The 27,580-nt window shown below is 41.8% G+C and overlaps 3 protein-coding genes across 3 annotated transcripts; 1 reads left to right on the top strand and 2 right to left on the bottom strand.

The window, feature by feature from the left end:
• The first annotated feature begins 918 nt into the window (after positions 1–918).
• onecutl (one cut domain, family member, like) lies at positions 919–7,951 on the top strand. Its single transcript, XM_071397465.1, has 2 exons — positions 919–2,074; positions 7,558–7,951. Exons 1-2 carry the CDS (start codon positions 1,039–1,041, stop codon positions 7,866–7,868), a joined length of 1,347 nt encoding a protein of 448 aa, XP_071253566.1. The 5' UTR covers positions 919–1,038; the 3' UTR covers positions 7,869–7,951.
• Positions 7,952–11,944: 3,993 nt separating this feature from the next.
• Positions 11,945–19,056, bottom strand: LOC139573703 (cathepsin S-like). Its single transcript, XM_071397468.1, has 8 exons — positions 18,931–19,056; positions 17,965–18,088; positions 17,584–17,706; positions 16,783–16,932; positions 15,042–15,266; positions 14,715–14,880; positions 14,397–14,499; positions 11,945–12,423 (listed from the first exon to the last, which is right to left on the bottom strand). Exons 2-8 carry the CDS (start codon positions 18,085–18,087, stop codon positions 12,324–12,326), a joined length of 990 nt encoding a protein of 329 aa, XP_071253569.1. The 5' UTR covers position 18,088; positions 18,931–19,056; the 3' UTR covers positions 11,945–12,323.
• Positions 19,057–19,794: 738 nt separating this feature from the next.
• Positions 19,795–27,122, bottom strand: ctsk (cathepsin K). The gene is made up of 8 exons (XM_071397469.1): positions 26,952–27,122; positions 25,984–26,110; positions 25,055–25,177; positions 24,318–24,470; positions 22,790–23,008; positions 20,928–21,093; positions 20,674–20,782; positions 19,795–20,392 (listed from the first exon to the last, which is right to left on the bottom strand). The coding sequence occupies exons 2-8, from the start codon at positions 26,107–26,109 to the stop codon at positions 20,293–20,295; spliced, it is 996 nt and encodes a 331-aa protein (XP_071253570.1). The 5' UTR covers position 26,110; positions 26,952–27,122; the 3' UTR covers positions 19,795–20,292.
• Positions 27,123–27,580: the final 458 nt, after the last annotated feature.

Raw genomic sequence — 27,580 nt, forward strand, 5'->3', positions numbered from 1 at the left:
GAAAGAAAAAGAGGAGAGCTGCTAGGTAGAGAAGAGCGAGGCTACAGTTGGACGTTTGACTTAAAAAAAAAATACGAAAGGACAGGGAAAGGACGACGTATACCTAACCGCCAATTGTTTGGCCTCTTGTTTTATTGTGTGAAGCATCCCTCCATGCATCTGACCAATTGTGTGAATCTGCGCCGACAGGCTGGAAGACAAGAGACAAGCGACACAATCGGAGAGATGCAGAGGACCGACAACAGACGCGGATGCGCTCATATAACGGAATAAGGTAGGATGAATAAAATTAAGAGGCCACATATCTGTTTATTTTTGGTGTCGTTATATCTCAAAACAACTTAAATGCTCAGACATTTCCTAAATAGAACATATAACCACCACTCGTTGTCCGTGTTGTGTTGAGAAATATACAAGCATGACGCACGTTAATGTCCAAATAATCGTGTGCGCGCTCATCGAGTATTCAGAACTTTGCATGAGAGGCAATAATGTGATTTGTAAGAGTGGATTTGCCTTTTTTTGTGTTACATATGCATTAATCGGCTCTCGTAGGAATGAAAAAATACTCTTAATGTTTGAAATGCTTGTGACTGTGGTTATAGTCTACAATAGCTTAGACGTCACTAAGCACTTGCATGAGCAGGCTATAACTAAAATACAGACGAGTAAACATTTGATCTCCCGCAGGCAAAAGAGCGACGAATCTGCGGAGGAACACAGTTGAGCCCCAAAGAAAGGATGAGAAGAGTGTTGTAGCACAAATCCAAATAATGTGATAGTTAATCTTACTGAAGCTGCTTCACACTTGATTTCCTGGAGTTTGAAGGAGTTTAAAGAGAATACTTAAGTTGTTATCAGATAATTAATTAGACAGTATAGAAGCTCATAAATCAATCCATTCAGAAATCAATAAATCAATAGTATTGTGCAACAGGAGAAGGGCCATCCAGACTGTTAGACTACTGTTAAACAACAACTAGGCTACTGAAACAACACCATCAAGATAGAAAAAAAGGTCAATTAACTGAATTCAAAATGGATGGAAGCCTAGGGGAGATGTCTGTCCAAATCCACTCTGAGCTCCACAGTCAGGATGGCAGAGCGATGCTGCATTCACGGGACCTTTCAGCTGCTTTCCCCAGGCCCTCCCTTGGGGGGCACTCCATGTCCCTGGAGCCTGAGCACCGACCTCCAGGTTTCGACCACTCCATGTCAGCCCTGGGCTATGGAGGAGATGCTCCATCTAGCTGTGGCAGCACGTACACCACACTAACCCCCCTGCAGCCCTTCGATGACAAATTTCACCACCACCATCACCACCACCATCCCTGCCTGCCGGTCAGCAATGTCATCGGGAGCTTTACTCTCATGCGTGAGGACAGAGGCTTGGGTGGCAACTTCTACAACCCTTACGGCAAAGATCTGGGGATGACACAGAGCCTTTCGCCACCTTCTACAGGCTCTGGCTTGGGGACACCCATGCACGGTTACGGGAGCCTGGGAAACAGCCCCAACGGCAATGGTGGCCAGATGCTTCCAAGTGGTTACGAGGTCCATGGGGGCAACATCTTCTGCAGGACGGCGGACTTTGGCAGGGAGATGTCCCCTCCAGGGCTGGGCGGCGACTCGTCGGTCAGCCATCAGCTGAACAAGATGGAGGCTCACCAACACGCGCCCAGCCACCATCCTCACATCTACAGCCAGCACTACCAACACCACCACCCCAGCCAACAGTCCTCAAAGGCCGGGGAGCTCCCCCACTCCTCGTCCTCTTCGCCCAGCATTGAGGGCATGCTGCCCAGCTCCCAGGGCGGTGGAGGTGGAGGGGCTGGAGAGGAGATCGACACCAGGGACGTGGCCCAGAGGATCATCACTGAGCTGAAGAGGTACAGCATCCCCCAGGCCATCTTTGCAGAGAGGGTGCTGTGTAGGTCACAGGGCACTCTGTCTGACCTCCTAAGAAACCCCAAGCCCTGGGGCAAGCTCAAGTCTGGCCGCGAGACCTTCAAGAGGATGTCCCGCTGGCTGCAGGAGCCAGAGTTTCAAAGGATGGCCTCACTGCGGCTGGAGGGTAAGATCGTTTTCCATTTCTCTCCACCTCTCCATGTTTTTCTCCAAAAATCCAACACGATCTGTATGCTGCTCAGAGGAATGAAAAACTAGTTGTGCCTTTCCTATGTTCCTAAAGGATAGATTTGAATGATAGGTCCATAGTTTGTACGGTCATGCCTTTCACATTTTAGGCCTCTCACAAAATACATGTTACAAAGCATTCAAGGAGCAGGGTAGACAATGTATTGTGATCTAGTTAAACCTTCAGAATGGACATTTTCCCTTCTTAAATGAACCATGGAGATCATAATTACAAGGATTATTGTTGGTGAAACCTGCCATAAAACCGCCATAATATACTATTTGTTTGTGCATGCCTGAAGTTAAGAGTTGGGGAGATAGTTAGGAAATGTTGTTTCTGTTGTGTAAACATACACCTGTGCTTTCACCCACACTTCATATGAAATCCCCATATCTTAGAAAAATAAAATGAATATTTGTGAAATGGGAGTACAAGATAAAACAACATTATGAAAAAAAACATGTATTTTTAAAAGGCAGGACATGATTTGGTTGGCATTTGATATTCTTTGCGGATATGCACTGAAGAAGATACCACAATATACAGCGCTGTGTTACAGTGTTGTCACTCCATAGAGACTGAGAACCCATCTGATACACGAAGCACAGAAAGAGATCCAAGTGAACACAGTAATATGATATGGGCTGAGAGGAGTGTGCATATGTCGGCAGGGGTCTGTGAGCTGTGTAAGCAAGCACAGTTGATCACAGCTTTTCACTATCTGTCAGCAGCCTAACTGATTAAGCCCAAAAGCACAATAGGGCTCATAAGTAATGATTGTGCACTCTTGCAATCCTCTTACAATTATTGATCTTTGATTGTGTAGCTCTCTGAACACATGTGTACATCCTCAGTTTGACAAAATTTTACACTAATCATACTCAACCCAGTTAAAAGTGATGAATTATCTTGTTTAGATTTGCAGAGTTTCTGTTATGTGACAGCTTTGTTGTCTACAGTATATCTTCAATGCATCCAATCTTTACTTGAAGCAGTGTTATTGTGCAAGGAGGACATGTTTTCCCCCTGCCACTGAGGTGTTGTGCCATCTGTAAACAATATACTTTTTTTCATTTTGTGGAAACACCACCTTTTTATGATAGATGACCCAACAATTTGGATTATCTTGCGGTATTCTTGTTATTTTACCTCAACGGTCATAGATTTTTTTTTCACGACTCACTGCTCAAAATTCAAGGAGCAGATCAATCCTAGTCATAAAAAATTAAGGAGCTTACATGGGGGATGTATTGCAAGCGTACTAACATTTTACAATGTTTCTCCCCCACACAGTCTAAACTTGCATATTTAGTTATTAGCAAAGGCACAATTTGGACAGCTCTGCACTTTTCTAAATAACCTACTTTCTGAGGGGGTTGTTTTTCCCTTCCCAGCCAACCCCCTTTTGTTTAATTACAAGTCTCTATTGATTTCCATGGGAAAGAGCAGCACGCCATGCCCACACATACCTCGACCGCATCGGCAGATCGAGACAGGAATTAGAATGCACAGTGCCCTGTGCTCCCTAGTCTGAAGATAGCTCAAGTGTTCTCTCCGTCACGCCTCAAGTTTTAAGATGATCTACCTTAATGCAGCACTTCCTTAAATACCCATCAGCTCCTTCAGCATGTCAGTGTCTCAGCCAGCTCTCCATGTTCATTTTTATCATGCCAGTTATCTTCCCTCGAGAAAATGTTTTATTATGCAAAGCTATAGGATAAATGGTGGACCTGATTATGTAATGCCATCGTCTTTTAATATTCCTCTTTATGTGGAGACATTCTGAAGAGCTTACATGGAGAAGGTTATTTTTTCTTTCTCCTGTTTAGAGGTTATGCTCTCTGGCACGGTATATTAGATGCATCTTCAGGCCCACCTCAGGCTGTGGAGGAGGCAATCAGGCGTTAGTCAGAGAAGAAGGCAGGGTGCAGCTAAAGACCACACAGTGGTGCTTGAACACTTTAAGTCGTGAGGGATCAGGAAACCCAACTTTAAAGATGATGGCTGAAGCCCTTGACTGAAGGTCTAAATGAATAAGAAAGGTCAATGCGGTTTATGTCTCAGGTCCAGTGGCTGCGCCATCCCCCAGTAATGAAAGCTATGAAGCCAATCCACTGTATATACGCTGCTATATTCAGTTCAGTTATCCTAGCTCAAAGGTCACAAGGGAAACATTTGCATATAAAAAATTGTAACATTCCAGTATGGTTTTAACAGCCCAGTCTCCCAAACAAACAATGTTGTTTTTATCGGGTTGTTGCAGCTCCCCATTCTGGCACGGAAGGGGTTAACCAGCCTCTATGGGTCGAGGAGTCTGAGCTGCACAGATTTAATCAATAATTTCTATCAGCCCCTGGCCCAAGAAATCAGCAGGGGGTGGGCTGGGGCTGGAGGGGGGAGACAGGGAGGGGATCGGCTAGGAGGGGGTGGAGGTTCAGACGCCGGGGGGTAGGGAAAGGGCTTTCGATCACGTTTCAGCAACACGAGACAAGGGCATACATCGTGATCAGGGGCTGTTCCCACGATCATAAGAAGCCTATAGGGGAATATTTATGTCTCCAGGAGTAGCCCCAGTGCCAGGGATTTATAGCATGGTAATTGCAAGCCTTTTACACATGATTACAGCATAAGGAAGCATTTACTTAATGGTCTGCGTTATGATCGCCAGTGAGGGAGGGAGAAAAGGATAGGATGGAGGGGCAGAGGAAAAAAGGAGGTGTAGGACACCCTGACTCCTCCAACAACCCATAATTCCACAGTACAAGCAAACTAACCACAACTTTCATGTCATTGCTTTCATTACAATGTGTTTCTGAGCACAGGACAGTATGGGTTCTATAGCTGCAGTCTTCGTATTGACATGGTAGGAATGTATAATGCCAGTAAAACATGTAGCAGTTGGGAAAACCTATTTATTTTAGTTGTGGTAATATTGACATGTTTCTGAATTTTCAGTCCGTTCAGATTTTAATGAGACATGGTTCGATAATTCTCAGAAATGTAAATGAGCTGTAGATGCCTGAAAGCTAACAGGCCCTGTAATCTCAAATTGACAAGAGGTTAGACATCTCCGAGTCTAACATTTCCTTCAGATAATGATTCAGAGTAAATATACAGTGGGAATTACAGCACAGTGTATTAAGGCACAACATCCACATTTGCTAAACTAGACCTCAGCTATAGGCTAGTGAATTTGAAATGTCGTCGTTATTATGGCACTGCTAATAAATGTCCTAATGATAAAATATGTATAAATTGTCTTTGAATTGCCGGTTATCATTTGCACTACTGTGGGTTTACAGCAAATATTAGGCCTATCAACCCTCAGTGTGTGAGATGATTTTCAATGGGGAGATATACAGTAAGCCAATCTATCTATTGAACATCTCAGCGCCTTTTTTTGAGACTGGGGGCAGCCTCGCTGTGTGTGTGTGTGTGTGTGTGGTGTGTCACTGCTTACGCTTTAAAAAGCCCTTCACCATCAGCAAAAAAGCAATACAACCACACACTGCTGATTGAGACGTCTTAAAAGTGTGCATTTAGGTAATTACAAGAGTCACCCAAATATGTTTTAGTCCACTTAGGGCTTCTGAACACTCGGAGCAGTGCAGACTCTGCTTGTTTCAATCCTCTCTGACGTAACCTATTTAATAGAAAATAAATGACTTCTCCCTACAGTGATTATCACTCACTCTCTCCGCCTCATGTAAATGACTTTTATGAGAAACGAATGATGTTGGAGTGTCCACTAAGACAAGTCAGCGGGGAAGAGGAGGGAAAAGGAGGAAGAAGGAAGGGGGGGGGGGGGGCTGTCTTCATTTACAAAGACAACGGTGGGTGTAGTATTTCCAGTACATACAGTATCTATTGTAGGCCTCCTTGTATATGTGGTCAAATGTTTAGTTGTGGGCAGAGTAGCCCATACACTTTGTATTGTCTAATCCTCATATGGATGCACTGCAGACACAGGCCATAGCCTATACCGTTTTCTCTCAACACTCTAATTAGGCTACATGTAAACATTGAACAATATATATATACCAATTACTGCATTTTCTCTCAGACATGATGCTCTTTTTCCTTATGAGGACTGCACGGGATGCTGTATACTATGATCCCGGACTGCAATTGTGTGTGAATAGCACAAACACTTTTCACCCTCCTGTGAATGATGCACAGACCTGCACATAGACAGTCATTTACCATCCTAATGCAAAAAGACTTTAGGGACTTTACTGCAAAAATTGCTTGTTATAGTCTACATTTGGATGCTATTAGGTTGGCATGGCCAATTTTGCCTACCTCAAGTTGGCTTCTCTTTTTTGCCTTGGAAAACGTCTGTTATTCCTGTAGAATGACAGCCTCTGCCCCCATTGCTACATCTCCGTCCTCTGTCCTGGATAAGTGTAAATGGAAAACAACGACTTGGAATTTAGTCAAACTGAAATTCGAAATGAAAGCGAAGCGAAATTGTAGCCGAGTCTTACCAGTAAATGTGTGAAAATGTTTAGGTAAAACTGTAACAGTAATTATTAAACAAACCTTTGATAGTCAGTAATAGCAACAACATAAGCCAGAACTGCAGTTAGGTCGATTGAAGAAGCCAGTGTTGTTGTGCAGAAGGTAAAATTGACATTTTATTTCATGCTCTAGTCTAGCGTAGGCTAATTCTGAAAACTCCCCGTTTGCTAATGTACATGAGCTGTGTTAACCTAATTTTCCCACCACACACAGGTCAGGTGTCACACAGGCGCACTGACCTGTCACAGGTCTGCACATGCCAACAGAAAACAGAGTAGCCTAGCCCAGTGACGTGTACACTGCATTTGCCTTTCGTGAACTAACACTCGCACTTGACTCCCTCCCACTAGCACTGACTTTGCTGTTAGCCACTTTATTGAGGAAAAATATACTTGCTATGACTGAGATATGTGGTTGTCCCACCTAGCTATCTTAATATGAATGCACTAACTAATCTGGATAAGAGTGTCTGCTAAATGACTAAAATGTCAATGTTGACCTATTCTTTAAAAAATGAAATGTGTGCCTAGAATAACTTCTTTATTTGTTATTTATCTGTAGCCTACTTTACGTTTTTTCTTTGCTGGTGGGGGATAATGTCCATGACAACAATTATTTTTAGGCCTAGTCTAGTTGTCTAGTAAGCATTTATCCAAGTTAAGTGGCCTACTTGCATGTAATAGTGTGACAGCCTAATGTCTAGATTTCTGGTGGATTAGGTTTACTTTACCAACTGTGCAGTGAAACAAGTTGCTGATTCATCTCTTTTAGCGAATCAAACTTGCTTAGCTAATCTGTTTTCCTTCAAGAAATCCCCTTTCTCTCAGCTAATCCATTTGTCCTAGTTAGCTAGCCAGTCTGTTTTAGCTAACCCATTTTTCTACTTCTTCTGCCTACAGCTTGCAAGCGGAAGGAGCAGGAGCAGAGTAAACTGGAGCGCAACCAGGGCCCCAAGCGCACCAGGCTGGTGTTCACAGACCTCCAGAGACGTACCCTATTGGCCATCTTCCGGGAGAACCACCGGCCAGCCAAGGACCTCCAGGTCACCATCTCCCAGCAGCTGGGCCTGGAGCTCTCCACCGTCAGCAACTTCTTCATGAACGCCCGGCGCCGCAACGTCAACAAGTGGGCAGAAGAGGGCCGCCCCTCCTCCACAGGCTCCTCGGGCTCCAGCGTGTCCTCCTCCGCCGTGTCCTGCAGCACGGCCTGATGGGATAGAGGTGGGCTGGGTGGGCGTCGTGGCAGCAGAGGGCACATAGACTGGTCTAGGTAGAGATCAGGCGTAATAATGTACTCCTCGTTATTAGAGGGAGTGATGGAGTTGGCGTAGTTTCGTTTTTATGAAGAATTATCACAGAGCATTTCAAACCAAAGTTGATCACTCCTTGATATTGAAGGGGTGATACCCAGAATAATATGAGAACTTGTATGAGACAAGTTCCTATAATTGGAATGGTCGTGGGTGAATAGTTTATTCAAATTTTAAGAGGGTAACAGTGAGCACCCTTGATTTCTATCATTTCATAACATTCAATTTGAATATGGTAGGTTATGAAATCATATCAAATTTAATTTGCCACATGCTTTGTTAACAACCGGTGTAAACTAACAGTGAAATGCTTACTTACGGGTCCTTTTCCAACAATCCAGAGTTAAAGATTAAACTTTTTTATTTTTTATTATGACACAAGGAATAATATGGTTATGAGGCTATTAATAATCAGGACTTTTTTTTGCCCTCAGGGCTAATTTCATCTCCCTTACTAGAAAGAGAAATCAAGAGGCATCGCTGCATTGCATAACACCCCTAATTCAAATTTTCACCACCCATTACATTGACAGATCTCCATCTTATGTCCTTTGTTTCTCTGAGTCAAGACAAAGGTCACAGAGAATAACATGGGGATTGTGACAAAATCATAGCTCCATCACGTTTTCGAAAGAATGCGGCATGTCTTCCCATATAACACGGTTCGTAGGACTGCAGAACTCTTTGGATGATCAGGAGGTTATTTCTCTCTCTACGATTCTCAGTTTTCAATCATTACCTGTCACGAGAACCTTGACTTTTATTTTACACTTCTTGACAACGGTTCCAGCTTGAATGAATCACAGTTTTCAAGGAGCAACCTTGGTGTGTCTCACTTTAAATTGGGACAGAATCAGTAAATAAGGGCAGAATTTCAAGGGATGCCAAGTCAGAGACTTTTTGATGCAACCCTCCAGCTTTAAGACATTGACTGACCTACCAAACAAAAGCTCTGTAGCCATTTTGACTCAACCAAAACACTTTGAACACGACGGACGCAAAGGAAAGAAGTACTTGTAACACAATGTATAGTAATGGTGTAGTATTTTTTCCACTCATGTTTCAAAACACTTAACTGAACAAACCTCGGCTCCATTGCAAATCTTTTTTTACAGACGCCTAGAAAATGGAGGAATGTGATTCTTTCAGCCCTTTTGTACAGATTTCAAGCACATTGCTCTATTTATAGAAATCCAATGGAAGTATGAGTTGTTGTTCCAGTCTTGCTGCGTACACCAAGGTCATTTTAGTTCCTCAAGGGACGGTTTTAACATGCCTCCTTTTAACCAGTTTCATTGGAGCAAGAATTTAAAATGCCATTGCTGAACTGATCAATGTATTTATTACTGCATTTCTGTATTTATTGTTTTTCTTTTGTTTCTCTCTATTTATTTGGTTGTTTATTTATGCTATCTATATACTGTAAGTATTTATTTAATAATGCTTTGTATGTCTGTGTGAAACAGATTTTTTTTCTGATGGGTACTTTTAGTTGTAGAATCCCATCGTAATACCAAAGATTAAGATTGTCCTCCCTGAATGTATGGCCTAAACCCCTTTCCTCTCCCCCGACTCCCAGTGATGTTACGTATCTCTCTCTTTAAGGCCTTTGTTTTGTAGAATAATGGGGATTTCTTTACTATTGGCAAATGTCTCTGTGGTCAGGTCTTATGCCAAGGCTAAGCTTGTTTGAATGTTGTGGTAATGTGACATCTCATAGGTTCACAGGTTGCTTGTAAAATTGTGTTCAAACATCATTCAGCGGAGTGTCTGGAGAGTCCAGGGATGCACTTACGGAGCATTTCAGGCTCTTAAGTGTGAATCCTTTGAGACCCCATGGAAACATGCATGCTGTGCATCTTCCTGGGGTTTGCATAGCAGTGACTCCCCTTGCTGCAGTGCACACACTCCTGTCTATGTCCTGCTCAATTTGATTTCACCATCCTCCAGACTCATCCCTTCTGCCAGTCTTCTCAGTTCCACAGGCTCCTCTAGCGTGTTCTCGGTTTTGCTTTGTCAGGTACTGGGGAGGGATAGCTTGTCCACCAGCTAGCGTGCGCCTCTCCTGTCTTTAACCTTGGGAGGGGCGTGTTGTCGGGGCCCCCTCACAGCGTGCACTTGAAAGATGGGCGGTCATGAAAGAGGCCATCGACTTTTGCAGACTTCAAAGGGAGCCTTTTTCATCTGTCTCCTCTCTGCGTATCTGGTCTAAGGGTCTGCTCCTGGCCAGACCCGTGGGTTTAGGGGTATTCAAAGGGGGCGGGGAGATCAGAGAAGTGGCTGAATCACCCCTGAACAGGGTGCAATGTTTTGGGAGAGGGGGTGGAAGGGCACAATAGAGTAGAATTAAAGTTTAATGAGCAACAATTGTAAGCATGCTGGGACCGAGGGAGGGGGCCAGTCTGGTGCAGGGAACATGAAAACCCCTACCACTTTTGATGTTCCTTGTTTTCTAGCTTGTCATATGGTGTTCTATCAAAGACAATAGGATAGGTCCCCATGACACCTTTATTTTTTCCCCGCTGCCCATATTTTAGAATAGAGTCTGCCTTCAAATGGGAGAGAGACTTCTCAGTCATTGTCGGCTCTGTCTTAACTGAGGAGAGAACTCTCCTTTGAATGGAGAGTTGATAAGACTATTGCAGATGGTCTGTCATCAATTTAGCCTGTTGCACCCCCTAGTGGATCGTAAAGAAATGTCTCTCTAGATTAAAGGACATCTTAGTCGACAATGTTTTCAAGCTCTTCTGGGGCTTAAAAACACAGGTACATTATATACCAAAGTATAACTGAATATACATGGATACCCTCTGATATTGTTTTTGTACTATAAGTGGGGTTATCATTCCATCTTAATTAGTACACCAGAAATCCAAAGATAGTGAAGTCCAGTGAGATGTGTTAAGTAGCACAGTATTTTTAGGTTCAGCATTTGTAGTTGGAACTGAGAGATTGACATGAAGTTGTGACTGTAGAGGAAGTATTTTGACTCTGTAACCCCAGTGTTCCCTTTGTCCCCGTGTACATGAATACTTACCCATCTACCTCAACTGTTTGAGATGTTGTGTGGCAAATAAGTTTCTTAACCAAAGATTCCATCCTTTCTGTCTATCTGTCTGTCCATCTGTCTCTCATGCTTTTTGAAAACCAAATGTGCTGGAATCAATCTGTTACAGGAGCAACCAAGCCCCATCCAACCAAAGCGTAGTCCAGTGCATTACAGAAGTCATATTTACCAATAATCTGTATATAATCATTTTCAAGACCAAAAAAGTAGGTGACAATCCAAGCAAGGAGGATCTTGCTGTAATCAACGTTGCCTATTCCTTGTACCAAACTAGAATCATGTGACTTACTGTAACAGTTATGAAAGCCCAAGAATCAAGAGTTCAACCAAAAACAAAAGGTCAAGAGGAGACTAAAGCTATTTTTTCACATTTGTAAAACCATTACCCCTTTTCCAATATGTTAGTGTATTTGAAATACTGTTTGATCCCACTGTTGGAAGCAGGAATAAATGACTCCATTCAAAAGCTTTAACGAGGCCAAATTGAGGGAAATATTGTATTTGACATGGGTTTGTGTCTGGGTTCCTAAACTAGGACTCACCCACCATACTTATCGTGCCATTCTCGTCCATGTGTTAGACTAACTAATGAATGTGGCTAACCAACCAAAGGCTTAAAACATAACACTTTAAATGTCAATCATTGTGGGACATTTTGTAACAACTAAAGAGAATCCCTTTGAATACCTCATGTGAAATTGTTTGTTGTGATGTTGCACCAAAAAATTAAAATGACTCATTTGTAACCCAATTTAGTTTGCTGACTTCATTCACGCTGCATGGCAACACATATGATGTAGGTCTACATACTTGTCATTTTGACTGTGACTGAGGAAATGGAAATAAACACACATTGCAATTTACAGTCACTACAGTTTGGAGGTAGAAATATTAATTCAATTCAAATCAGTTCTTTAAAAGTTATATTTATTCGATGACAAAATATACTTTAATTTAAGCAAGTAAGTAGCTTTGTACGAGCCTTGGCATGTGCGAGCTAAAACGGCTCATACGAGCAAGAGCTCCTGTTTCTGTAGCGTGAGGCAACTTGATGTACAACTACACCCCCTGGACAGAACGCTAGATACAGTGATAATGTAGATAATCACATTTGCCTTATACATGATTTCTAAAAACTCTTTTAAAGAAGTACTGTCTATATAGACAGAAAGTGACAGAAAGTGAAATGGTAAAAACAAGACTAAAACAATGGAGCTAGTAAAAATGAATTACATTCAATGAATAAAAGGGCTCCGTTTTTCCAGTTAGGCCACTTTGATAAGCAGGAGTTACATGACAGGGTAGCACCCGTACAAGGCGATGCCACACTGGTTGTCCTTGTTGCGTGACATCCGTATATATCCCTGGTCTCCCCACGATAAGCCCCAGCTAGACAGAGGGTGAGGAAGATTGAAACATATTTCCAATGAACATCAATACTCAATAAACCTGAGGTCTTCAAGAAGCCTACATAGCCAACCCATAGAGTAAACCCATAGAGTAAAATGTAACATTCATATATGGCCAGCTATGTAAACTTTAACATTGATTTATCCTGCAATAGATGTGGTTCAATTGGTAGCCTACAGTTTAGTCTTCTTCTAATGCCTCTTAAGGGGAAAGTAATCTAAAAGTAACTAAATGTAATCAGATTACATTACTCAGTTTGGGTAATCCAAAAGTTATGTTACTGGTTACTGATTACAATTTTGCACAGGTCACTAATAACTGTAATGGATTACTTTTAGAAAGTAACCTACCCAACACTGCCAATTAGCTAGAGAGGTAACTCCAAACACATTTCCGCTAAGAGCAGCTATTTAGCTGTTAAACAAAGGTTAGCCAGCCATGTATGTCCAAATCAAGAAAGTTTACCAGCAGCTAGCTGACTAAACTCAACTCCATCGTGAAGGAAGTTTCTGATAAACTCCACCAACGGAGTTGAGCAGAGACCAGGCTTTGTGAAATTCAGCTCCGACTACATTGATTCGCTCAAGGTCAATACTTAAAAATAAGTAAATTCTGAAAGGCTTACCTTGTACCTATGTTTGTCCTCTGTAGTTGCGTGACTTTCTTTTTCAATGAATGTTAATCAAGTACAACCACCGACTGTTTGCTCGTTTCTGTTTCTCGAAGAGGGCAAGTCGTGCCAAATGTGCTAATTGAATTTCCGATGATGTAGGCCAAGATTGTGCGATTTGATCGGACATGAGCATTTGGAGACCTAGGCCTACTTCATCTGAGATTCAATTGGCACATGCACAGTCGCACTGAGTTACCATCATCGAGCAAACAGTCAGTGGTTGTATTTGATAAAACATTTATTTAAAAAATATGGATTTCATCAAACAAAGAAAGACACGCAACTACAGAGGACAAACAGTACAAGGTAAACATTTCATAATATATATATTTTTTAAGTATTGACCTTGGGCAAATCAATGTAGTCAGAGCTTAAATTCCACAAAGCCTGGTCTCTGCTCAACTCCGTTGGTGGAGTTGATCAGAAACCTCCTTCACCGTGGAGTTGAGTTTAGTCAGCTAACCAGCAGCCAGCGACACATGCCGTACTGGTAGCCTATTCGCTGACGCTTTTTCAAAGCCTATGTTAGATACTCCAGTGAGTGTAATTGGCTCCAATCAGTGTAATTTGGAGTTAAGAGATACCATTTACATTATTATACCGAACAAAAATATAAGACAAATGGTGGTCACACCAGATACTGACTGGTTTTCTGATCCACGCCCTTACCTTTTTTTTGAAGGTATCTGTGATCAACATAGGCCTATCTGTATTCCCAGTCATGTGACATTCATAGATCAGGGCCTAATGAATTTATTTAAATTGACTGATTTCCTTATATGAACTGTAATGCAGTAAAATCTTTGACATTTTAGCATGTTGTTTTTATAGATGTTTTTAGTGTAGAAAGAAGATATTCTCCTGTTTTCTACAGTAGGTATGTTGTTTATTCTGTTGTTGCTAGAGATATTCCTAAAAACAGACCCCCTGCAGTACCCCTAAGGGGCCGCAGACCTCCAGCTGAATAACCCCACAATAAACAATAGCATTAAATCCCAAACTACCAAGGTTCATTTGTCTAAAGCCCAATTTGAGTTTCACTTTCTCTTTTGACTTCCATTTTTACCCTTCACCATGGTCCTGTTTGTCGGAATAAAACAAAGGAGCAGACGGAGGTTTGAAAAGGGTCATCTAGTTGAATACAAGTCCACTTGGAGGATCTTTTCATCTCAGCTCTGAACAGTAGCCCTGTTTGACTAAATAACTAGATACAGAACAGCAGAAGAGCAGATGGAGCTTTTAAGATGGAAACTGTGAGTGAAGTTCTACATCCCCTTACCTGTTCTTCACCAGCCAGTAATCCTGCGCGCCCAGGGTACCGTATCCTACAGCAAGGACAGCATGGTTTGTCTTCTTTGTGCAAGTTGGATCATTGTAAACTCCTACAATTATACATGGGTTGGACAATGACAAGTCAACCCTCAATATATATGCATTTCTCCACAAGTCAAAGTCAATAGGTTGACCATAAAGTGGACAATTACACAATAAAATCCACATCGTTTCAGATTGAGATATACATTACCAACGTCAAGACCATACTGTCCTTAAAATGTAAAAACATGACCCAAGAAGTTGAAATTAAGTTTTTCCGTACCGCTGCGGTAGAAGGCAAAATTAGGTCGGGTGGCATCAATGCCAACAGAGATAGGTCCGATGGTGGCCAGCGCTTCTTTCAGAACCCCCTCATCCCCCTCAGGCAGAAAGCTGTACCTGGAACAGTTTGCAGCACGCTGAGCAGGGTTGTAGCTACACTGTTGATGCTAACAGGGGAGACAAGACAACAAAGGGGTCAGATATTACTCCACAAGGCTAATGTGGCGTGGGAAATAAGCTACAACCAGCTAGTTACTGCAGCTACTTACCAAGGGCAGCTGACCCCAGCTACACACTATTAATACTGTTAATACTAGTTTATACTCACCACTCCCTTGTAAGGGTAGGATTGGTCAGAGTCAATGCCCTGGTTGTCGATGACATACTGGAAGGCCTTGGTCATGAAGCCACCGTGGCAGCCCTTATTGCCGTATTTGGAGGAGCAGTCCACCAGGTTCTGGGGGCTGAGGTCTATCAGTTTACCTGTGGTCTTCATCAGCTGGCCCTCCAGGGCCCCTACAGAGCTGAATGCCCAGCAGGAGCCACAGGAGCCCTATGGACAACACAATTGTTAGGGAAGCAATCCACATCTAATACCTGGATAAAGTTGATTTGAGAGTCCTATTAGTTTACCTTATTTTACAGTACTGTTTCATTACCGTTACATCTACAATAAATTATGTGGTGGCAATGGTTTCTGAAACATGCAATAAAACAAAAAGGAGAAAAAAAAAGTGCAATATAATTCACAAGTTGGTTTCAAATAGTGCTTAGCGGTATTACTATGTAATACAGAACCATTTTACTGGCACAATAAAGTGTAACGGAAATGTTGATGTTGTGCAGACATGCAGTGCTTGTCATTCAGTGGTTTTAAACTTGCACACCCTAGCACTTAAGCCGACGACTTCCTCACAAAAAAAGGAACGAATTAAATGACTGAGAACAAGGAAGAGGCCTACAGTAAACAAACAGAGGAAGTAAGACCTGAAAAGAGACAGCTCTGTCTTTTAACATCCTGATATCAGTTATTATACCGTAACAACAACTTTAATTCATCCCAAGGATATTTACCATTAGTTTAAAAAAGATAATACATATAATGTATGATATACATACAACAGTACAATGTACACAATGTATTTTATTTATTAGGATCCCCATTAGCCGTATGGGTGATTTTCCAGTAGCACATTGTGAAATAATAATATAGCAAAACAGAATCATTAAAAGCTTAAAAGAAACCTATAATTACACCTATATAGCATGAGAAAAGTCAATATACCAAAGAAATAGACACACATTGTAATCCAGATGTATGCCTGGATAAGAAGTGTCATAATCAATATAATGAATGTACTTATGACTATAGCCTGGTGGGTGATGATATAATCAATATAATGAATGTACTTATGACTGCAGCTTGGTGGGGGTTGAAATGATTTTTTAACCAAACAGTCACAATTGCGCCACCAATATATTCAATCCAAGGATTTGGAGGGGCAGGGAAAGGCCGCCCGCGATAAGGAATTTAGAGTGGGAAACCAAAGTGGCGTGAAGCCAAAATGAGCTGATTATTAACATAAAGGGGAAGAACTATAAGATATATGTAAACTTAAAAATGTATAAAGGAATTTGCTGAGACTGGGGAAGGCAGTTGCTCCATGGACCAGCTCGGCTGGTTACTTTGTAATAATGTCTATTTGAATTCATATGTTCCGGTATCTGAGAGATATTATTGAAACAATATTTCTACGACAGCTGACGCCATTGGCGACAGGTAGTCATACTGGGGCCCGACACATAGCGAAAAAGACATTATAGCCAAAAGACATCACAATATACAATTTAAAAACATTAACATGTAGTTTGTGTGTGTGTGTGTGTGTGTGTGTGTGTGTGTGTGTGTGTGTGTGTGTGTGTGTGTGTGTGTGTGTGTGTGTGTGTGTGTGTGTGTGTGTGTGTGTGTGTGTGTGTGTGTGTGTGTGTGCGCGCATCTATCAGTTACACATACAAGTCAGTATATAAAGGAGCAGGCACAAACTGCACTGATAGCTGTTCATCATTACCTGCGTTTTGACTCCAGTGACGTAGCCCTTCTCTCTCCAGTCAAAGGTATCAGGTACAATACCGGAGGATCCTACAAATGCAGAGGGCTCCCTCTTGAGGTCAGCAGGAACACGCAATGAGGCAAAAGACTCGGCAATCTCCTCCTGGGTCTGAAAATGGTTGACAAGAGAGGCAACACCTTGACCAGACTTTAATCACTTACTTTAATCAGTATAATAAATCCATCCCATGAACCCAAGACTACATCAACTGGAGGAAGATGCACGTTGAAACAGGATAACAAATACATTTAAAGGCACATACTGTAATGCAATGGGATGATACTTTTACTTGTGCATTTATAGAAAGCAAATCAGATGCGTACTCATGAAAGGGTACATCCACTTGTTATACATACTAGAGGAATAAAGAAGTATATTTGCAGTCATGCTCATTAATCACTAAGATTAGGAATGAATGCATGCACTGTCTTGTCTTCAGGAAAGCAGTTTAAGCAACAGTTCAACAGCTATTAGCCAAGAAAATCAAACACCGGAAAACAATGACAAAGGAACTCAGCAAAATAAATAGTCATGTAGGTCAAAATCTAAATGTTTGACTCTTCCTTCATGTAAACCAGGCTGACTGCATTACCTACTGAAAGCATCACATATTCTGCATACGTTTTTTGGAATCCTATTCCATACACGCACTATCAACATTTTATGGAATCAGGCTAAGGTTGGTGCTAAGTTTACTAACAACTTCAGATATCAGTTCCAAATTGTCCCTTGGCATTGTCAGTGACCTGAGGCCCTCACCATGTCCCCCATGTGATTCATGCCCAGGTCATAGGTGTGCATGTCCATGGACGCCTCAAGGTTGTGGAGGCTGATCAGCTGAAGATTCCTCTCCCAGACCTCCCTTCGGCCCAGCTCCTCAACCTACACGGTATCCACACACACAGGGGTAGAAAAATCTCAGTCTATGACTTATAAAACAATACACTTTCAAATATGTAAACCACACAGGTTGAATCACAATGCATTCAGTGATAGCTAGTTATATGTAAGAAATGTATGTGGGAAGGGTGGTGGTACTTCCAACCTATACAGCAAACAGAACCTGTCTAAATGCCACTATTGTAGCAGCTTGGCCTTATCCTAGCCAAAACATCTTACAGTGATGCTGGTTCATCTCACCTCAGTCTGGTAGTCCTTGCCATGTGTCTTCTTCCACATCTGCCAGTGCTGTTCCAGCATTGGGTCAAACAGGGCAACTGCTGTGCCACATAGCACTGCGAGCAGCAGGCTCCACAACATCATGCTTGCACAGAAGATAGACAAGTGTTATACAACCAGGAGGCAATTATATTGTAGTATTTCATTTTGTATCCAAATAAGGAAGTAATAGTGTGTGTGTGTGGCTCAATTACGTTTAAATTGCGCAAATAAGCTCAACACATTTCAATAACCATTTACTGCGACGGGAACTACTGTAGCCTATACACAATGACTCTGCATGTCACAAAACCAACCATCAACGGTTATTGAAACTGTTGCGCTAGCAGACTGTTGATCAAGAGTCTTTAACGCTGATCAAATAAATAACTCCATCACTCAGATTCTACAAAAACGTTGCATATAGAAAAATGTTTATGGCCTATTCAATAGGAAGCTTCAGTGCTCAAGATTAGGCTATCTGACGTGCCGGGTTGTTAACCCATCTCTACTGCGTAAAAGAAAGCCCCAAAACGGGTAAAATTATCTAATTTCATAAAAAATAAGAATATTGTGTCGTTGGGTAGGCTTATTATTTAGTTAATTAAGTATCTCAGTAGGATTGCCACTAGGCTATCAGTAGAAATCATCTAGTTTATGAAACTGTACAACTCATTAATGTTGATGTTGTCCAAGTTACAGAAAAGGTTGTAATGAAAAGAGGAATTTCACAATTTCACAAAAGGAAGAAAACATAAATGCATGAATGGTTATAAGCAAATAATGTTACACTGACAAAATAAAAACGAAAGTAAAACGAATGCTATGAAAATGTTTTTAAATAAAGTCAAGTTAAAACCAAATTCCTAATTAAAACGAGTCTAGCTAACTACACTATGAACTTGAAATAGTCTTATCTGCCTCGACTGAAAACGGAGAAACGTTTACCTTGTAAAACTCGGTTGCACCTGATGATGACTTCAGAGGAGAGCAAGGCGCGTCAATTGATTTCAGTGGGATGCTTTTCCTGCTTGATATATATTTGTGAAAGTCATGTGGTAGAACTTCCTCATTGACCATTTCGAATGTGTCATCTATAAATGTCTATGTTGACCATGCTAAAATACTATTTCTCATTGCATTTAAAAACAATATTATAGACCCCTTAATTATAATGTGTATGACTTCTATGACTTCTAGGGTGAAAATATAAAAATATATAGGCAGATATCATACTGACTATTAGCCAGCCCACTGTTCTTAAATATTTGTTAAAATATATAAACAATTAGGGTTCATTTTACTGGCCCATTGCTCTTAACAGTAGGCTACCTACCAATCTCTTTTTTTAAACATTGCCATCAGTGTATTTATAAACATTACATTCAATCCAAACTACATTAACTATACAAGAGCTTTCATCGGATTTTAAGACTAGATCACAGGAAGTCTGTTGTTTGAGAGGGTGAGTCTGAGGCAGGAAGCGGTGTTACTGGTATGAAACTGGTATGTGACATTTTCACCTATTTATTCTCTCATTGTCTCTCTATCTCATGACCTCAAGAAGGCTTCTAATCAGTACTGCATTCATCCTCATCAGATCTAACAGTCAACACAAATACATGTATACTTCCTTCATATTGTTGTGTATGTATACATACAGCACTGCAATAAAGTACACCGAATGATTGTTGATTTGAGATACTTAACATCGCTGAAAAACCTCAGGAACCTTAATCTTCCTTTTTCTGTTGGTCTTTCTTTCACATCTCTTCCCTTCAATGGGGAAATTTACAGGCACATACACTCACATTTCAAATGAATCAACTTTTATTCCATTTAATAGAAAACAATGTTACAATTCAATCATCAGAATTTGGTGTAAAAGTGCTGAACAATAAAATAAAAGTCAACATCATTAAAAAACCCACCAGGAGTAATCTTGATCGACACACACTTACATTTACTAAGTTCAAGACCTTTTTGCATTGACAGGAAAGTGAGACAAAACTCCCATTGCACAGCAATGTTACCTGACCTGACACACTGAATACAACCTATGTAAAGTGCTGTGCACTACACACATTCCTCATCACAATCATAGTTGTTCCACTGTAGATCAGACTACAATTGAGTCTGGCAGTTTGAAGATATAACAGTAAGACTTGAGTAGGTTGCAAAAAACCTCCAAACTTCCAGACTATATGAATGTGCTATTCCAGAAACATAGTGTTATTTTCTGTATTGGGTGTAGTCATTGATATGTGGTTTGGCTTCCCTGCCTCCATGGTGCACTCTGCCGCTTGGTGTTCACATGATGGGGTAACTGGCCAGGTTGGCAATGCCACACGCATTCCCACGGTTACGTGCCATCATGATGTAGCCCTGTTTGCCCCAGCTCTCGCTCCAGCTGTTAGAGAGGGGGGAGAGAGAGAGAGAGAGAGACAGAGAGAGAGAGAGGTAGAGAGAGAGAGAGAGAGGGAGAGACAGAGACAGAGACAGAGAGAGAGAGAGAGAGAGAGAGAGAGAGAGAGAGAGAGAGAGAGAGAGAGAGAGAGAGAGAGAGAGAGAGAGAGAGAGAGAGAGAGAATAAAGAGGATGAATTGTGATTTTGAAAAAATACATTTCAGGTCAACAGTGTGAAACGTATTACCTGATGCCATTGAATAAGCCCAGTGCATTGTGACCCACCTGTTCTTGACGATCCAGAATTTCATGCCCTTGGCAGTTTGTCCATAGCCCACTGCAAGCACGGCGTGGTTGATGTCATCCTTGTTGCAGTTGGGGTCGTAGTACACACCTGAGTAAATGACAGTGTAAAGGAATGAGCGTCAATAAGCTTTAAGAGAAGCGCTTTAGGAGTCTACTGGCATGTGTCGTGTGTTAGACCACTTCAAGTGGTTGATTCTTCTATCCATGGTACTTGGAGGCAGAATGTCACTCACCTCTCTGGTAGAATTGGAAGGTGGAGAGGGTGGCATCAATGCCCACAGCCACAGGCCCCACTTTGACTACAGCCTTGGTCAGTGCCCACTCGTCTCCCTCAGGGATCTCCTTGAACCCGCGACACTGAGCACCCATGCCAGACGCGTTGTAGGCACACTGCTCATCCTGTAGACAGAGTGGTAGACATGGATTGGTTTATTTATGATTCAGATTCTGATTGCTTAATGGTCACATGTACAGGGTTGCAGGTGTGATTGCAGGGTACAGTGAAAATCTTAGGCTTCGAGCTCCAACATGCAGGACTAAGTGAAATAAAAGAATGAAAATGGTAATAAAAACAATAGAAATAGAAATAGCACTATATACATAATAACAACTGTGGCAGTGATGAATAAATACATGTTCATTGGGGTGGAGGCAGAGTAAAGACTGTTGGGGGGGTGGGGTGGAATAATCATAGGGGGAGCAGCAACATGATCATTGAGTGGAATCAAAACCAAAAAGTAATAATAAACATATTAACAACTGCAAATGTGATGAATTTTGGGGTGGGGGCAGAGTAAAATCCGTTGGGGGGGGGGCGGCAGCAGGAGAAAGAATGTCCATAGGGGGAGTAGCAGGTAAGATAAGTGTGAGAGTTGAGGATGTGGGGGGATGTCCATTTGCGGGGAGTAGCGGGGGAATGTACATAGGGGGAGTAGCAGGGGGGAGGGGGGAGCAGGTAGCTGACTAGTGGTGGCTATTCAGCAACCTGATGGACTGAGGGTAAAAACTATAGGCCAGTCTTTCAGTTTTTGCCATGATGCTCCTGTACTGCTCGCGTCTGAGTGATTGAAGCGGGGAGAACAGGCTCGGATCCCCAATGATCTTCTTGGCTTTCCTGTGACACCTGGTGTTCTAGGTGTCCTGTAGGGCAGGCAGTGTGCACCCAATGGTGCGTTCGGCTGCACGTAGTTGCCGTACCAGGCTGTGATGCAACCCGACAGTACGCTCTCGACGGTGCTTATGTAGAACACTGTGAGGGCCCTCGGGGACATGCCAAATTTCTTCAGCATCCTGAGGTTGAAGAGTCGCTGTCTTCTTCACTACGGTGTCCGTGTGGTTAGACCATTTCAGTATCTCTGAGACGACCGTCTCCACAGCAGACCGTCTCCACGGCGGCCCCGTTGATGGGGATGGGGGCGTGTCCAGCCTGGTTCCTCCTGAAGTCCACAATCAGCTCCTTTGTTTTGCTAACGTTGAGGGAGAGGTTGTTTACCTGGCACCACGCCGTCAGAGTGCCTATATCCTCCCTGTAGGCTGTCTCGTTGTTGTTGGTGATCAGGCCTACTGACTTTCCACTATAGCTGGTCTTGGTACTATGTTGCTACTGTACATTTCTAGCAAATTACAAATAACTTTCATATCACCTTGGTAGTGGTGTGTTCTGTATATCATAGGAAAATGTGGACAACTACAGATGTGGTAAAGAAAGAATTGCCAGTGTGGTATGTTTTTTACATGCAAGCAAAGTACTAAACAATATGGAAGTGAGCAAAGTATTTGTGTTGTTTGTAGTTAGGCCATTGGAGAATACATAAGACCATGGATGTCACCACTTCCTGGAATTGGCCACAGAAATACATTTTAGGACTTTTTGGTTAACAGCATGTAATTATTAGCTTGTTTTAGTTAAAGAGCATTTGATGTGATAGCTAAATCAGAAACTGCAAATGTCATCCAGCACATTCCAACTTACCTGGCGTGTTGTAAGAAAACGCTGACTGAAAATGTAATTTCAACAAACTAAAACAGCTGTTTGGCGAACAAACTAAAACGACATTCACATTCTGTTTCAATGTCAGCCAAACCATGCCCCTACCTGGCCAAGGTAAGGGTAAGCCTCATCTGTGTCGATGCCTCCGTTTTCCTCAACGTATTCGAAGGCGTTGGTCATGTAGCCTCCACCACAGCCATTGTTCTCCGTGACACAGTCCACCAGGTTCTGGGGGCTGAGGTCTATCAGTTTTCCTGTGGTCTTTGCCAGCTGGCCCTCCAGGGCCCCAGCAGAGCTGAAGGCCCAGCAGGAGCCACAGGAGAGCTGAGAAAGTGAGGACATAAACATTTACATTAGGGTCAGAGTTGCCTTCTCCAATTTGTCCATCAGGTGGTGCACTTTGACAGAGTCAAAGGCTCTGATTGAAAAAAAGCTTTCAGAGGGTTTCAGCAAACAATGTTTTTTTGTCTGCCCTCAGAACGTCTGTAGTTATCATATTCACCACTAGAGGGTAGACATACTGCACTCACACCTCACTATCACATCCCCCCTGAACCTGACAGCTCTTTGTTGATACCACAGACTATTAGTGCTCATGTAAAGTGACCTAATGTTCATTAGATGAATGGTATAAATCTAGGGCTAATTTTTTATTTTATTTTTTTTATTTTACCAGGTAAGTTGACTGAGAACACGTTCTCATTTGCAGCAACGACCTGGGGAATAGTTACAGGGGAGAGGAGGGGGATGAATGAGCCAATTGTAAACTGGGGATTATTAGGTGACCGTGATGGTTGAGGGCCAGATTGGGAATTTAGCCAGGACACCAGGGTTAACACCCCTACTCTTACGATAAGTGCCATGGGATCTTTAATGACCTCAGAGAGTCAGGACACCCGTTTAACATCCCATCCGAAAGACAGCACCCTACACAGAGCAGTGTCCCCAATCACTGCCCTGGGGCATTGGGATCTTTGTTTAGACCAGAGGAAAGAGTGCCTCCTACTGGCCCTCCAACACCACTTCCAGCAGCACCTGGTCTCCCATCCAGGGACTGACCAGGACCAACCCTGCTTAGCTTCAGAAGCAAGCCAGCAGTGGTATGCAGGGTGGTATGCTGCTATCCACTAATCTCCTAGTGTTCCCAGGTAGCAAAGATGTACTCCATATTTCAGCCTGGGTACTTAATGTACCACTTAAATAAATACCATGTTGACATGAATAATAAATAATGCCTTCGTGTCCAATTAGATCATAATGAGTAATTACCTTTCATAATCAAACATTCTTTACTTGTCTAAGTTAGACAAACCATGGGTTTTTATTGTCCTAGACAGGTTACGTGACTGTACTGTAACTGTGATCATTTGCTACCTCAATAAAACAAAGAGGCCTGACTTAACTGACTGAAAGCAAGGATGAATATGAAATCAGTTCTTTATAACCCAGTGTTTCCCCTAAACATTTTCAGATGGCACCCCACCTAGACTGTTGCTCTCGACCTAAAACCATTATTTTGGCCTCAATTAAGCTTGTTTGAACATTTTGGTGCAATAAATCTAGGAAATAAGAAATACATTGAGGGGAAACAGTGGACTTGAGTGACAGCTCTTTGTTGTTCGCATCCTCTAACCTGGTTCTTGACTGGGGTCACCATGCCCTTCTTGCGGTAGTCGATGGACCTGGGGAGCTTCACCACATTGTTGTCAGGGATCCAGGTGTTGCTACGGTCCCTGTTCATGGGCACCTGGAGGCCAGTAAGCTTCTCAACTATCTCCTCTGACGTCTGGGGAGAGGAGAGGGATGAGGATGAGGGAATTATGCATGCACAGCAATAGACTATGAACCATTTACCCACTATGGGTAGGGACAGGTGTTTCCATGTTTATAGTCCAGCAGTTATCATATTAAAAAATCAATGGCTTATTAATCCCATTGGAGATCATGAAATAAAAAATGAAATAAAAAAACTGACACAATTTACATAATTTTAAACCCATCACGCCCTGATACGAGTACGAGTGCTGAAACATGTTAGGTTACCGCTAGTCTCTGTGAAACTGGAAGTACTATACATCCTTGTTTTATTTACAGAACATCTCAACACAGAAGTGAAACTGACATTCAGATGAACTGATCTGTGTGTGCTCCGATGGATAATAAATGGGAAAAACATTAATGAGTGGCATAGAAAGGATAACTGAGGACAGCAAACACAAAATAGTTTCCCTCTGACATATCATTCCAGATGTATGCTTTCACACGGAGATACATAGACCCTTTTTAGACCCTCCCTTTTTTTTGTGCTTTTTCTCCATGTATGCAACATCAACAAAAAACACCCATAGAGGATGTGGCTCACTAACTCACCATGTCTCCCAGGTGGTTCATGCCCAGCTCGTACGAGTGAATGCCCAGAGCGGCCTCCTCATTGTGGGCTTCGATCAGACGCATGTTCTTCTCCCAGATGGTTCTACGGATTGCCTCCTCCCCCTACCATTAAAACATCAACAAAACACTTGTATCAATCATACACTGGCCTTTCATGTGTTCTTTGGTCCCTGTGCTCAAAGTCTCTACAGTGCAACTGAACTGGTTCATAGAGACACAAAATGGTGGAGGTGAAAGGTAGTTAGGAAAATATTTATTGTCAACTCTTTACAGAGCCTTCGATCACTCATTACAGTGTGTGAGGAATGATGCTTCAAAGCTGGATGTAGTTGGGGAAAAAGTGCTGTTCTGTGTTTTCTGCTGACTGCTGAGGAATGTGCTGACCGCAGATTGTGGGGGACACACATCCTGAAGCAGTGAGGCCCAAACATTGTCTTGTAAGGTCAAGTTAGCTTATAGCACTGAAATACTTGTGTTCCTAACAGCTTGGCTGATAACTCTTTACTGTAAAAACAAGGACGTTGAAAATGATGAACGGAGGATTAGTTCCCATGTTTCCTGCTTTTCTTGCTTGCAAGGTATAATAACAAAACATTTCAAGTGAGAACAACACATACAGAAGTTTTCCACAATAGTTCGTAAACTATTGACTTAAAGATAACAGTGTTCTCATACGTATAAGTGACACACTATATTATAACTAATTTCATGATGATGAATGGCTTTGATATTCAAAAGCATTTTTCACCGTCAAAGCAAATAAGAAACATCATGAGTATTTGTTATCCAAGGCTGAGATAATCGTTCTGTAATTGCCAATCTTAGGAGGAATGGGCAGAATTGAAACAAAAACCACTGCATAAATGTGAGGAGTAGGTAGCCAGGCAGACAGAAAGACAGACACTTACCAGGCCGTTGTACTCTCTCAGGTGGGTGGTCTTCCACGAGTCCCACTGTGCCTCCAGTGACATCTCGTTCAAGGGATGGGCTAGGACTGAGCCCAAGAGCAGCAGTACACAACCACACAGCAGCATTCTGGGAAAAGACAAAAGGGCTACTTTAGTCATTGATGTATACATATTACATTGATAAATAAAATGTGATAATTGCATTATGCATTATATTTCTAAATGTATATATTGTGGCAGCACCTAAGAGTCTAGACAACCCCAAAAAAGGGCACTAATTACAGTACAAATACAGAAATGGTTGTTGACTTTCATACTGACAACGTAACATCCATAAGAGAGCTGAAGTACATTGGGCTTCAGTTCATATTTTTCTGGCTCTGCCTCATTATTAAAAGGTGTCATAACAAAAGACAGTAAGTATCTCTATGTTCTATGGGAAATTCCTCAGATCATTCATAGGGAACTTCATGCTACTGTATAAACCTTTGCTGCACAGTGATAATGCTTGCAACTTATGGTTTACTTAATGTCTAATATTCCCATTGTTTCATGGTGCTATAAATGCATGTAGGCTATACAGGCTATAAAGGTTTCATAGTTAACTTTAGAACTGTTTCATTTCTATGATAAATGTTTGGCTACACCATGACCAAAGTGCATTCTTTGTTGCAAACAGAATATAGTACACGTATAACGTTAAACACATCACTGCTCTGCAATGATTCAACTATAAAACAAACGAAGCCTACCGTTTGTCGAAACGCAGTGATTACCAATGTTATTTTTAACAACTAATTCGATGTGGTAAATTGTTTAATGGAAACATAAAATTCCAGGTGAAACTGAAAGTTCTAATGAACATAATTCTACAAATGACTGCTTGAAAAAATAATGTAGAAATAAAGGCAACATCAAAAGTTTGCGGATTTAAGAAATTGAAAAAATGGTGAGTTGGCAAATTCTACCTTCGTCGTAGACTTGAGGAGAAGATGTCGGATGAATTCCTTTGACCAGTTGTTTCCCTGCGATGAAGTAGGTCACTGTGTAAGCAGTTATATAGTCTGCAGTTTGAGGAAGTGCATAGGGAGCTCTGAATTTAGGAGGGGAAAAAGTTTCCGCAAAGGGGAATTACATCTGGATTCGCTCATCTAAAGGAGCCAACCAGATGATGTCAGGTGTCAAATTGCATGGGCATCTCTAACTTCAAAGTCAATATTTAACATTGCAATAGGCCTATATTCGTTGTGCACATTTATCTCAGTTGCATAGGTTTATAACAAGTGTATAACGATTATTTGAATTAAAAGATGTAGGCAAACAGTAGCCTCTAACTGTTTATTTAGAAGATTCAGAAAATAAAGAAAGTGAATGATTGTGAATATATATAAAACAACTAAATATTTGTATAGTATTTATTATTTCAGAATGAGCCTACGATGTAAGTTACATAATGGTGTAATGCAAAAAAATACTAGGCATGTTGGTAAAATTTAGGGTATGAGCGGTGAGTGGGGTGGTGTTGTCTGGTGGTGGGGGGGATAGGCCATTTGGATAACTTTGGACCTTCACTTTTTATAGCTGAAGCAAAGTATAA

Source organism: Salvelinus alpinus, chromosome 4 (genome assembly GCF_045679555.1).
Source record: "Salvelinus alpinus chromosome 4, SLU_Salpinus.1, whole genome shotgun sequence".
In the NCBI taxonomy this organism is placed as follows: domain Eukaryota; kingdom Metazoa; phylum Chordata; class Actinopteri; order Salmoniformes; family Salmonidae; genus Salvelinus; species Salvelinus alpinus.

What these genes read in the sequence shown, in the direction of transcription:
- onecutl (XM_071397465.1), top strand. Translation starts at nt 1,039, where the DNA reads ATGGATGGAAGCCTAGGGGAGATGTCTGTCCAAATCCACTCTGAGCTC. An exon ending in GGCCTCACTGCGGCTGGAGG is followed by an intron (nt 2,075 to 7,557) that starts GTAAGATCGTTT and finishes TTCTGCCTACAG; the next exon opens with CTTGCAAGCGGAAGGAGCAG.
- LOC139573703 (XM_071397468.1), bottom strand. Translation starts at nt 18,087, where the DNA reads ATGATGTTGTGGAGCCTGCTGCTCGCAGTGCTATGTGGCACAGCAGTT. An exon ending in GCAAGGACTACCAGACTGAG is followed by an intron (nt 17,707 to 17,964) that starts GTGAGATGAACC and finishes GATACCGTGTAG; the next exon opens with GTTGAGGAGCTGGGCCGAAG. An exon ending in TTTTGCCTTCTACCGCAGCG is followed by an intron (nt 14,500 to 14,714) that starts GTACGGAAAAAC and finishes GTATAATTGTAG; the next exon opens with GAGTTTACAATGATCCAACT.
- ctsk (XM_071397469.1), bottom strand. Translation starts at nt 26,109, where the DNA reads ATGCTGCTGTGTGGTTGTGTACTGCTGCTCTTGGGCTCAGTCCTAGCC. An exon ending in TGACCCCAGTCAAGAACCAG is followed by an intron (nt 23,009 to 24,317) that starts GTTAGAGGATGC and finishes TCACTTTCTCAG; the next exon opens with CTCTCCTGTGGCTCCTGCTG. An exon ending in CTTACCCTTACCTTGGCCAG is followed by an intron (nt 21,094 to 22,789) that starts GTAGGGGCATGG and finishes CTCTGTCTACAG; the next exon opens with GATGAGCAGTGTGCCTACAA.